Source organism: Sitodiplosis mosellana, unplaced genomic scaffold, assembly GCF_009176505.1.
Source record: "Sitodiplosis mosellana isolate CC-2019 unplaced genomic scaffold, AAFC_SMos_1.0 Smas_scaffold_5, whole genome shotgun sequence".
NCBI classification, from domain to species: domain Eukaryota; kingdom Metazoa; phylum Arthropoda; class Insecta; order Diptera; family Cecidomyiidae; genus Sitodiplosis; species Sitodiplosis mosellana.
The window spans coordinates 3345044-3358885 of NW_022595248.1; the positions used below are offsets into that span (position 1 = coordinate 3345044).

At 38.0% G+C, this 13842-nt stretch overlaps 1 protein-coding gene across 1 annotated transcript in view; it reads right to left on the reverse strand.

Annotated features, from left to right (window-relative positions):
- LOC129567123 (cadherin-related tumor suppressor) overlaps positions 1 to 13842 on the reverse strand; it is a 155770-nt gene that overhangs the window by 12931 nt on the left and 128997 nt on the right. The window contains exons 3-8 of the mRNA XM_055443730.1: positions 13031 to 13339; positions 10640 to 10873; positions 9568 to 9769; positions 7496 to 7683; positions 5343 to 5759; positions 4564 to 5077 (exon numbers count right to left, since the gene is read on the reverse strand). Of these exons, the coding sequence (XP_055299705.1) occupies positions 4564 to 5077; positions 5343 to 5759; positions 7496 to 7683; positions 9568 to 9769; positions 10640 to 10873; positions 13031 to 13339 (1864 nt within the window). The remainder of the gene's footprint in view (positions 1 to 4563; positions 5078 to 5342; positions 5760 to 7495; positions 7684 to 9567; positions 9770 to 10639; positions 10874 to 13030; positions 13340 to 13842) is intronic.

Here is a 13842-nt window from a genome sequence, read left to right on the forward strand (position 1 = left end):
ATATTGATGATAAAAAAATAATTGTCGTGATATTGACAGGTTTGGAAAATATGCGCGCACAGTCGGTTCGATGCGGTTAGAATGGCCGAAACGGAAGAATATATATATAGCCATAGCCTGGACGCACACACACAGGACAGGACAGTGCAAGCGGAAGGCAATATTTTATTCTTCATTCTAAACCAGCACCTGATTGATAAATTGTTTTTGAAATGTGGCTTCGCCGCTGGACAAAAAATTCCGTTTAAAAATATTTATACATATTGATCGCATGTCGACTTCCATAGCAGCAGCGGTGGTGGCAACGACGGCTGCATCTAGCCAATCTGTGGCTGCCAATAATTCCAATCCAATATGTTTATGAATTTGCATATCGAACACAACCGTTCCGATATCATCTGTGTTATGTGAGTGAGTGTGTTTGCAAATGCAATGGATACGATTTGTTAAACGAAACGAAAAAACAAAAGCAACAGCATCAGCAACAATTTTGGCCGATGGCAAAAGCTAATACCTCTAACACAAAACTACTTATTATTATTAACTCATTCCTTGCCGAACGCATCAACCTTCATGTATAACAAATAATACACAAAACCGCAGCAAAATAACAGCAAACAACAAAAAGCCACTGAACAGACCATATGTGGCTAATTCTAGATTATCATTCGGTCGGTCAAATCACAAAAATTCTAGTTTTACTCACAGCACGCTAAAAAGGTGAGCAAAAAAATGTTGCAAAAAAATACAACCACAAAAACCACCGCATCTCGAGCATGGAGTGCGATCACAGTGTTGATTAAAGTGTGCTGCGGAATAGTAACATGCACACATAATTGAATATTAGAAATCATAAATATTTGCGTAGGAAATGAATAAAGTAATTGAATATTATTTTATTTTTTTCGAAGCGATCATTCCGACCGAAATCAAAGTGGATATTCATTCAAAACGTTTCATTTGTCTATTCTTCTGAAAAGTCTTGCTGCTTCGGATTCCATTTCCATTCGCCAGTTGATAGAGTCTATGATATGTGCGCTGCTTGCCTATCAGGTATTTTCAGCTCTTTTTCTTTCTACATTGTATGTGTTCATTGCTCAAGTCGGGTGATTTCAGCGAAAATTGATGAAAACTGCTGATTCTGAACTAGTCTAATCTCTAATGGAGCGCGCTTTTTGTTTTGCCATCTTTTTTTTTGTCTCTTAGTAAAATGCGAATAATTTATGGGCATTGCGCTAATATGACTGAACTTCAGCAAACAGACTATTCATCATGGCCAAAGCACAACTGGATAGCTTTTTATTCTTCGTTTACGTTGCTTTGTTGTTGCCAGTCAATGCCACAGAAGGCAGGCAGACACGCAGGAAGGCAGATATCTCGGGCGAATGAGACTGCGCAAGGAACACGGGGTAAAAAGCGCTTAAATAAAGAGCAGCGAAAATAATAAACAGAATTTGTGCGTATATGTAATCGCTAATAATGGTATTTTGCCTCCGGTTGTAATTGTTTATTGATCCATGGCTCACTCGCCTCATACTGTGTGAGTTTGTGTGTGTATGTGTGTTTGTTCGAGCGCCCGTACGTTCAGTGAGAGATGCTTATGGCCTGAATAACAATGGAAACGTCGTGCGTTTCATTTCATATGTACGGACCTATTAAGCCAATCGATCGATAATATGATAAGCTCTCGCTCGCTCTCTCCCTCTCTCTCTCTCTCTCTCTCTCTCTCTCCCTCTCTCTCTTTCTCCCTCTCTCTCTTTCTCCCTCTCTCTCTCTCTCTCTCTCTTCTCGCGCGCACCGAGAGAACAAATATATGCATGTATGCAAACGAAAGAAAAAAAAACACGATTCATTACTTCTGTTTTGTCCCATTCGATGTGGTGCTCAAGTTTCGATACCGCTCCGCTGTGCAATTTATGCATTTTATGCCAATGATCGATTTTCGGTGATTTTTCTTTTAAAAAAAAAAGCACATTGAAGGAGATGGACACTGGAGGTAAGAAAACTTGATTGTTCTCGTTATGATTTCATATTCGCGATATTTTTTTTGTTGCAAGAAGAATACACATTAAACGTTGACGCCCAAGGATCATTTCATTTTAAACTACTGACTTTCGAAACGAAATTCCACTCGTTTTTTTTTTGTTTCACGTGGTGATTTTGTACTTTGTAAGAAAGTAATGATTTCGCCGCAAATTCTCGACTAACCACACAGTTAATGTGATTTTGGTTCGACAGATAGGCTTTTCCAAACGATCAAATGCATATTTACATCTTTTCGTAACTTTTTTTTTAGTTAAACGAATTCTATTTTTTTGCATTAAATTGCGTTTTTTTTTTTGCATTGAATCTCAAATTGAGTAACTAAATACTTAAAATGTTTGCTCGATAATTTGGTTCTTCTTCCCTTCGTTCAGCTCCTTATGTCGATTCGGAGTGTTGATTCTCTTCAGCAACGATTCTGTTACATTTTATCAGAAGAATGAGTATAATCGTTGATAATTTCATTAGCCGATGCCATTAAATTCATAGATTAAAATCTATATGCCAAGTATAGTATAATAAAAATGGGAAGAACGCTCCATTTTTTGCCATAAATCCATGTTAACAAAACGCTTCGCTAGATCTCATCACCGCTTAGCTATAGCTAAAACATTTTATAGCCGTTCCACATATTTCCATCAATAAGATCAAATTCTTTCTCATGTGTGTATGTCGGTCGGCTGGCCGTTGGGTTTTTTTTTACTTCTTGTTCTTTATAATTTTTATGGCATATTTCATCGTTGATGTGTGAATATCAAGTTCAGAAATTCCAATAAAAATGGCTTCTTGTCAATTCATACATGAAATGCTAATAATCTTGAAAGATGCGCTCGTCGGTGTGTGTGTGTGTGTGTGTCTGTATGTGCGTGTGACATGTTGAATTAATGCTTTGAACCTGTGCGTATATAAGTACATATATATTAACGTTGGCATCGCCTCATTGTTTTTTAGAGCTGCTGCTGTTGTTGTTATTGTTGTCGATTTTTTCCCCTCTGTATTCGTCTTGCTTTGGGTTTTGTCGCTTTAAAAAGAGTTCTTTTTGCGCATTCTTGGCATTTTGTTGCATACGAGCCAGTTCAAGTGTGCGTGAATAAATATCTCTAATTAGTAAGACCAAGCCCATTTAGCGAGTAAGCATTCGCACACGAACATACACTTTCACAGTAAGTCATAATAGTCGCCTCTCGCTTGCGCTTTAACACAGCACAAATGATTCGGTGATGCGAACCAAATGCGAAAGACTGAGAGACAAATGATAAAATGTATCTAGAATGCAATGAGTAGACAATGTACGTATGGAAACATGAAGAAGAAGAAGAAGAAGAAGAAGAAGGAGCAAAGAAAAATAATAAACAACTGTTCCATTCATTATCATTTTTCTTGTCTATGTGTTGCGTTTTTACATCGCTTTAATTTCATCATCGAATTAACGAATTACGAAGCAGCCTGTTTGATTGGTTGCGGTCAACACTTTAACACACTGTCAAAGGCATACATACACACGCGGGCGAGCGTTTGCTGGTAAACACTGCAAATCATTCCGTTGATTTTCAATAAAGCCAAGCAGTAAGCTGAAGAAATGGACGATCTTTTTTTTCCTACTCTTGGTGAAGTTAATGAAGGAATGCAAGCGAGATGAATTGAATGGCTTGGCATTGGCTTTTCAACAGATTGTTTGAACAAACTGATTCGAGTTGCTGATGGCCAAGCGGCTGAAGTGGATGACATTTTTTTTTTCCGGGAACCGTTTTCTTTCTTCTCTACATCTTCACTGATTGAATGCGGTTGATCGATGATTATGTGCAAGATTTGTTTTTAATTTTCATTGTTTTCATTTGAAGGCGTCGAGGGAAAAAACCACGACTTTCCTCTTGAACGATTGAAATTCTTTTTCCACTTCAAAAAACAAGAGATAAGGATCGAAGCACAACGAAATAGATGCTTTTGTTTAATATGTAAATAATACTTGTAATTGCATTTCGAATTGAAAATCCACCAAAATGGTAATAAGCGATGGTCAAGCGTTTATTTTCTTGAAAACGCTCGTATTTAGTGTGATGCTTGAGCAAAAGCAAACACCAGAGAAAAAAAAATCAGTAACAAATTGTCTGAAAATGCGTGAAAGCGTGAAAAATAGCGTCTTGTGTCTTTAAGCCTTCGCTCGCACCAATCATTTTGGATGATTTAGCAAAAAATCCAATTCCAAAGTGGCAGACAGAACAAGGTAAAATTTATTGTAGCATCATGCAGATAAAGAAATCAGTGCATTCAAAACGTCATTTTTCTTCGTCTTGTTGTTGTTGTTATTCTTTGGGTAACCATTTTTTTTTCTTCTTTTATCGCCTCATTCAAATACCCCGAAATGTTTATTTATTCACAAAAGTGCACTTCACTAAACGAATACGCGCGCGGCCAGAATGTGGCCGAGACAGAATGAAACAGAATTTAGGCCGAGCGAACAAGGAATCATCTTATGCGAGATGGATTTGATTAAACCGAATTATTTGTATATACACTTACCAGTATCCATTGCGACGAGAGTCAGCGTGTATTCGGATTGAAGTTCACGGTCGAGTGCGCGCAACAACGATATTTCGCCGGTCGATGCATTTATTCGGAAGAGATCGGCATCACCTTCTTTCAAAAAGTATCGCACTTGTGAATTGAACGGTGGTGTATCGGCATCGTATGCTTTCACCGTAATCACATAGCCACCATTTGGTGGGATCACATTTTCCATGACATGTGCCAAATATGGTGAATCCAAAAATGTTGGGCTTGAATCATTAATATCCATAATGGAAATGGTCAGTTCAGTTGTGTCGAATCGTGATTCGACATTGCTGATATCGCTGGCACAATCTTCAGCCCGGATGGTTAGCACGTAACGTGATTTTCGTTCATAATTCAAATTTTTGGCAACACGAACAATACCCGAATCTTCACTGATGCTGAAGTCGCGATTGTCATCACCGGCCGTTACGGAAAATCGAACACGACCATTTGCACCTTCATCGATATCAGTCGCTGAAACCTACGGAGATTTATGATGGAGATGAATATTTATTAAGAGGAATTATGGATTATGATGAATTACAAAGTGAAATGGAATAAGTTAAGAAGAGTTGGAAAACATTGTATTAAAACTGAGGCATTTTTTGATTTGTTCAAGAAACAATAAATTGATAAGCCAGAAAAATGCTTCAAAAGACTCACAAATCTACAAAGAAACTCAACAAATCTACTCAAACGTTCCACCTTCGCAATTCAATTACACACACTGAACTGAATCAACTCACCTGTAAAACCATTGCACCAATGCTTGCGTTCTCGGCAATGGCGGCACTATATTGTCGCTGATCAAATACCGGGCTATTATCATTTTCGTCCAGAACTTTAACGGTAATTTCGGTTTGTGTTGATCGTGATGGTTCACCACGGTCTCGAGCTGTCACCTTCAGTTTATATGATGAGCGCATTTCACGGTCTAGTCGTCCTGAAATCCGCAACAGCCCATCAACTGGGCCCAATGTAAACGGTACAAATGGTTCAGAGGCGAGCGCATATTCGATATACCCATTGCGACCTTCGTCTTTATCGACCGCTTTGATAGCCATCACAACTGTATTGAGCGGAATATTCTCCGTTACGCTCGTTTCATTCGATGTTATAAACTCTGGCGACATATCATTTACGTCTTTTAATTGAATTGTAACCTAAACACAAGCACAAAAAAAAGAGAGAAAAAAAAAATTAATTGTCTCGTTTGTTAGCACCGCTGCATTGTACATAGTCATTGTTAAATTCCGAACATGAGATTTCCACACATCGATTCCATTCAAGCGACTTCCTTCTCGTTTTTTTCTCTTTTTTCATTATGACTCAGATGCCAAGTCATTTTGAGAAAGAAAAACAACAATACAAAGATATTCACCGGACATTCTGCAGATATCTTGATGTTAATCGCATGATTTTTGTTGTGCCAAGAAAATTAATCAAGAATTTTTCTCTAACGAATAGATTGGCATTAGAGAGGAGCACCAAACATGGTGTCGAAACGACAGAAAAGAGCATCGTTTTTTTTTCTCTCCTTTGCAACATTCTCACCAGTTTTTTCTTCTTCTATTTTTATTGTACTTGAACTATTACCAGTTTGCAACTACAAATTATTAGATTTTGAAACGGAAAATAGAAAAAAACAAACAGCCGATGAATAGGAAAAAAAATCGCAAAACACAAAATGATAATTGTCGATTAAAAACAAACGATTCCGTGGAGAAAATAAGCAGCGATTTATTTTATGTGTGCACACCGCGACTTTGTTGACCATTTAAACCGGTGTAGAAAGAAAAGTTTTTGTGGTTTTAAGCTGGAGCGCGATATGTATACATCGGCTTGAAATGATCCACGCTTGTTAGATGAGCGCTCTCTCGCTTACTGGCTGGTGTCGTTTGTTAAGCCGGATCGAGAATGAGCGACGGCGGCGGCGGTGATGGCAACGCCGTGCTCGCACACACGAGATTCAACAAACAAATATTTATGATGCAATTAAATTTAAAATACGTTTACATGGTTCGTTTCCATAAACGCTCGCACATTCGTGCATTGAAATTAATATATATGATTTTTTGTTTGTTTTATTTTCATGGCCTGCATCTAGAGCCTGATCATCGCAGGCGACGCAAAATAGCTGTGACATCGTTGTTGTGTGTCGCGTTGCAAAGAGCAATCGTAAGTTGTGCTCATTTCCCCTCAATTGGAATCCGATTGACAACGAAATAATTTACGCGTTGCGTTCATTGATATATTGCATCTGGATGTAAGATGCATAAAATGCGATATCAAGACCGAATTGTAGCTCGCTCGCTCGCTCCGTTTCCATTCCAATAATAAATTAGCGATTGATTTAATTTGACTATTTGAAACTTCATTAAAATTAATTATTATTCGTTTCCAGCTGTGGCCGTTGTGCGCATGATTTATCTGTGCCTGTGCGCACGATGCGTCGTTATGGTTATGGCAAAAGTAGGTGTGCAATGGTGGTCGAAATGCGTGTCATTTGTTTGGCACTGCAATTTGCCAATCGCGATTCAATAAAATGTTGCAAAAAATTCGTAATTAAATATAAATTAGACTTCGATTTTCTCTCTGCTGGATCAGCCGTGCGCACGTGGTTTTTTTTTCGTTTGTATTCTACTGCGTTTGCGATAAAAAGTGCCGCTGTTTCATTTTTAAATTTACGAATAAATTCTCTAAAGTGATCAGTTGGGTATCGTGTACGCGTATCACATTGCTTTGAAGTTGGACGCTTGATATGGACGCGTTTGTAGCGTAAAAATCTCAATGCCTCTTGGTGATTTATTTAATCGATAAATGAAAATGTTGTTCATAAATTGTGTTCGGTTGCTTGCTTGCGTCGTCGTCGTCGTCGTCATCATCGACGTCTTCCTACCTGAACGGTTGACGAGAGCCTTTTCTCCGGTTCTTTGGCACTATCACGGGCAGTCACCACTAAATTGTACATGGGTATTGTTTCACGATCGAGTGCGTGTTGCGTTCGAATCGTACCATTGGACAGAATGCTAAAATCATTATTGTCATCGCCAGCCGTAATGCTGTACTCGATGCGACCGTTATTTCCTATGGAAAGAAAAAGAAAACAAATCAAAGTTATTAACGTTGTCAATGTGATTAGATTAGATCTGGTTATTGTTGCTGTTTGAAATCGATGCGAAATTAAAAATCCAAATTCGCGGACATCAGCAGCAGCAGCAGCAGTGGCAGCGGCAGCAAATCGACGATAAACTAAAGGGCAAAATGTCATTCGATTTAGACAAGAGCAGTAAATTATGTAAGCACTTGAATCGCTTCCAAATCACTCTTCTCTGGCCAGTTCGAAGAAAGCATGCGATGAACAAAAACAAAGACGAAACCAAATAGACGAACGGCACATTTCACCATTTGGTTCTTTGATTGTTTGTGATGTAAAATAGACACACGAATGAATGTACACCGATTAACAAATGTCATTTGTGCCGGCAGTGACGGCGACGACGTTGGTGAATGTTGTTGCAACAACACAAATTGACGATTTGACGTGAGACCGTGATGAGACAATATGGAAAGAGGAGCGCAGTTTTATACATCACATACATTGCATTTGAATTAAACGAATGTTCACAACACACACACACACACATACCCAGCCGCGCTTAAGCATTGTTACCCAACGGCCACACGACCCATACACACAACACCATCATCGATGGCTCCAATCAAATGGAACAGACAACGATGACGACCAAACGAACAAACAATTACTTGTGCCGTTGTGTTGTTCTACAAGAAAAATGCTGTTCTTCTTTCAAAGCCGTAAATCGTTCTTCTTGGCCGTTGTTTTTCTTTAGTTTCGGGATGTTTTTTTTTGTGCTGCATGAAAATGGCATCGGATCACATTTACCGTTTTCTTTCATTTTTATTATTATTGCCAACGTAGAATTAGCATAGATTTGGTTTTTCTGTCTCTAATTTTGATTCTTTGTTTTGATGCTCAGTAAAGAATAGTGACCAAGTCATTTGCAAAGTATTTGCATGGGATTGATATGATTGAAGCATGTCATTCGAAGGTAATGCGTGTACGAACTTGTGTGTTTCGGAGAGTAAAGACAATTTTTTGCTTTTTAAAGAGAATTTTGTCGTTATTTCTCCTGATTTTTCACCGTCGTTTTGAAAAAAACAACAAAAAACGCTGAGTGGCTTTGCATCATTTTAACAAAAATAACACGTTGAATTCCAACTAATTAACGTTAAGCGTTTAAAGTTTAAACATGTTTCTTTCTACTGCACAGTAGAAATATTTGAACTTTTGAAAAAAATTCTTTATTTCAATCCGAAAATGTCTTCAAATGCACTTAAGTCCCATCGATAAAAATTATTCCTCCATCATCATCGTAAAATCAGTCAATACAAAAATCTCCATCAGGATGTGAAGCAAATCATTTGATAGTAACGAAACAAAATTTGTTCATAATTTCATGGTGAATATTCATATACGGCTCAAATAAAAGGTCATAAACATGCTGACAGTGCTGTGATACAATCGGTCTCTATAAATGTTGCTGGGTGGTATATTTGTTTATCTTTCTCATTTTCTCGACAGTATTCTTTTCTTTACTCCTTCTCTTGATTTGCCTTTCCCTCTCCGTCCAAAGCATTGTGAAATGAAACACAGACGAGAGAGAGAAAAAACTTCAACAAAACATGCCAAACTACAATTCCGACAAGAAAATCATGAGCATGATTCTACAATATATATGTAGGTAATAGTCAACAAAGGCAAAATCGAGATATGTCAACTGGCGATTGAAATCAACAAATAGGCAAATTCCATTCGACATGCGCGCGCTTGCACTCGCACCCTGCCTGCAACTTGATATTTTGGATCAATGATCCGCGAATTCCGCGCTCATATTCTTCGTTGTAAAAAAAAAGCAGTAGAAAAACGAAACATAAAAAAAATTGTACCTGAGTCAATATCCGTGGCACTAACTGTAACCACATCTTTTCCGATCGCGATATTTTCGTAGATTTCGTTGGAGTAGCTCATCGGGTCGAAAATTGGTGCATTATCGTTCAAATCCAGTACATTGCAATAAACGGTGATGGTTGTTGATAAACTGGGATGGCCATTGTCTTGTGCTTGTACGACAAGAATATAATGTTGTACCTGTGAACGAGAGAAGAACGGAAAAAAACAAGCGTTAAACAAATCGAAAATCAAAGCATTGAGTAAATGTTTATTGTTCCGAGGAATATTTTAAGCGAAAACAACATTTTAAACGAAGAAATCCATGGATTTATTTTTATCTTCATTTGCTGTGGTTTTATGTTTCACATGTAAATGGCGGATGTTCTATTCAAACCGAAAAATAAATAAATCCATCTGGTGTGTGTGGTTTGCGGCATTATCGATTTTATGCGTTCACATTCAGTCATTTTCGTGTGTGTTGTATGCTTTGTTTTGTTTTCGAGTGAGCGATTTTTATAGAACCGTAAAAAGAGAAAATTGCTTTAAAATAAGGTGTTAAAACAAAGCCGCCTAGCATCACTTTATGGATGGTAATTGATATTAATGAAATCGTTTACAAAAAAATAAGCGATGGTGGCAACGCGGCCGCCCAACGAAAAACTTCAGGCCATTGTTCTTTTTTGACAGAGAAGAGCACATTTCATGCGTTCACTATGCTAAATAAGAGGCCAAAACAATATTCTCGCATTTTATTGTTATATTACCATTGGCCGTTGACTATTTTTGGTAAAATTTTGTTGAAAAACAAACCATTTTTTTCGGCTCAATCGTCAACTCGGCTCAATTCATCCGAAATTATTGCGTTTTTTTGTTGTTCATTTCGGCACCGACCAATTTCTCTCTGTTTTGTATTTTTTCGGTTCAATTCGCAGTTTTATCACATCTTATTTATGACAGTCCATGCCATAATACCACAGATTATGAAATAAGCGACGCGCGTATTTTTAGATGGAATGGAATGGAATGGTAAAAGTTCAATGGAAACAAGAAGATCTCAGTGATTCTTACCTCTTCGTAATCCAAACGAGCTGTTAGTGTGAACACTCCGGTTTGTGGATTCAATGAGAACACGTCATTTCCCCAATCGGAGATTACCGTATACGATACGATGGCATTGTTGCCAACGTCTGGGTCGATCGCATTTATGATGCCCACTTGATAGCCACGCGGAGCATTTTCCGGTATATCAAACGAATATGCCGGCTCAGCAAACGCCGGCGGATTGTCATTTGTGTCCGTTACCTAGGAGGGGGGGAGAAAGTAAGAATAAATATTAGATATTTTAGCTATGGTCAAATTCCTGCTAATCGAATCGGCTATTGTTTACAAGAAATATTGGTGATTTTATGCCAATTCTGAATGATTCATCATGTATGTACATCTCATGTATAATACGCAATCCTCTATTATAATTCGCAATGATTTTTATTCATTTTGACTAATTACAAATGAAAACTTTCAATTTCAGGTCATTGAAATCGAATAAATAATCGAAATGAATTTTAATGATTCACAATTAATCGTTGGAGGGAAATTGTTTGTTTTTTTTTTTAAATGGAAAAAACTCATTTTCGGCAAAATCAATTTCGTCATTTCAATGCTTCCAAATTTCTTCATCAAACGATAGCGCCTATTGTCATAAATTCAACGATCTATGGGTCGTTCAATGAATCTCGTTCATATCAATCGAAAATTATCAAATTCAAAGAATGTCTCGAAGTGGAATCGATGAGAGGAAATGCATTAAAAAAAACGCAAATATTTGAATTTGATTCGAATGCGCGCATTTTGCGATGGAAGACGAGACGAGAAGAGGGGAAAAAAGGCACACACAAACCGCGCGACGATTCAATGGTCGATACAAAAATATTCGTACAATGTTTTGGCGGTATCATTAAGTCGAACTGCGAATTGCATACATATCGAGACGAGCGCATCCAATTTTCTAGAGAGAACGAGTAAATTAAAGGAAGGTGATGAGACATCAAGATCGATTTTAGTGGACCTTTTCAAAATGAGCGAGTGCGCGCACGCTCGCACACACACACACACACACATAGACAATCATGGTGACTTTTGTGCGAATTGTGGTCAATTGTGTGTTGTTTTGTGTCCAGAAAGCTCACAAAACTCGTGTAATGTAATGCACACACATACGATCATCAAGAGCATTTCAACCGAACAGAAATCATCATCGCATCGCAATCGCAAAAGGCCATGTAGAGAAAAATATTACAAATGTTGGAATGTCAGAATGGTATTTCGCATGGAGAATGTTTATTTTTGTTGTTTCTCTGTTACAACATATGCTACTGTGGCTCTGTAGATGTTGGCTACAGTGAGCGTGCGAGCAAGCGAGAGAGTCGATGGTATTTTTTGGGTTTTGTGTTCACGGCGTTTCGCGTGTTTGTGCGCGCGCGCGCTTTCGTTCCGTTCTGTGCGTATACTCTTGTCATAATTTGGTTTCACGTTCTTTGTGCCCACTGTTTATTTGTTTCGGTGCATTTTTCTTGCCTCTGGGCTGCTGCCTACCTTTCTGATAATACACTCGTATCAAGTGAACACGAGGAAGAGAGAGAGAGAGAGAGAGAGAGTGACCGATTCAATTTTTCAACTCTACTAAATATTTTAATGTTATCAATTCTTCGCGTTTTAATGCCGCGTGAAACAACTCACACACAGACGACACACAAAACAAAACGAAACAAAACCGAATATTCTGATTATTTCACTTCGATCCATTGCATGAGCATTTTGTGGTGGTTGGAGGGAAAGAGAAGCAGCACACATGAACAAGAGGCGAATGCGAACGATAGATAGAAAGAGAGGGCATGCAATGTGCAACTGTATGATTATTTATCAGTTTTGGAGCCTAAAGACGGGAGTTCTGCGATGTTTGTCGTTCCTCTTAATCGATGCGGGCATAGAATACTAATGTGCGCATCGGTACGCAGATGCATTCATACATTTATCGATCACGATATGAAATGCACGGTGTATTTTATTCCTTCTGATTCTTGGGCTGAGTTTTTTTCATTTCTCTTTTCGATTTTTGTTGTGTTGCGCTTTGACATGCGTTTGTTTTGCAATCGCTTGAATAATAGAGAGGATCCAAACTGTAGTCCGTTGTGACTCAATGGATTTTCAATAGCACGGCAAACATCAAACGGATTTTCTGGTGATAATCTTTACTGGTTTTGGTTTGTTTTTTCTGCATTCTCAATTTTATGTTTTATGAATTGATTCGAATTTGAATGTTCGAATTCAGTTGAATTAGAAATTGGCACTGAATATTTTTCGAATTGGCATTCATTTTGAGGTTTCTAATGTAACTTTAGCTAAATTGTGTTATTTTTTTTAATCTACAACTTTTATTATGTGTTCTTTGTTCCAACATACCTGAACTGAGACAATAGTATCGGTGTTTTGAATGTCATCACTAACACGTACGTTCAATTTGTACACTTCTTTTGTTTCGCGATCCAATGTGTCAATGAGCTTAAGAATGCCGCTGTTTTTGTCGAGTTCGAATTTCTTGTCATCGCCGCCAATCAATGCAAAGCTCAACGATCCGATCGTATCGGGATCGGTGGCTTTAATGGTGCCCACCGAATGGCCAGGACTCAAATCTTCTGAAACGGTAAATACGATCGGTTCATCGCGAAACACTGGTGGACTATCATTTTTATCCAGCACGTTCAGTTTGACCTGGAAAAAATGAAAAAAGAAAATAAATGAGCTTCATGTGGACAAAAGAGAAATAGATAAAATTACGGAAGGAATCTCTGGAAAATTTATTAGATTTCAAGAGCATGCTGGATGGACTCTATGCCCAGCGGCATAACTAACTTATTTGCTAATTGTGTGTATGTCGTAATAAACTGGCATTATTATTGGCTTTTTTTTCCTATCGGAGATGATGGTATGTGTACATAATTCTAATTCTTGTTAACATCGTGTCATGTGCGGTATGTTCATAAATTAACAATACCAACGGGAATTCGTTATTATTTGACTCGCATGGTAATCAGTTTTTGGAATATCGATTCGGTATAGCATCGGTTGAAACGAAGGAGAATAGCTAACGGTATATAATAAAAGCGATTGCGGACGGAGTGCCGGTGATTCACGGGCGGTTAAACGATTTTCCGATTGGTATGGCGCGCAGCGCTATGCACTATTTTGCAATAAAGTTCATATGTTAACAATGT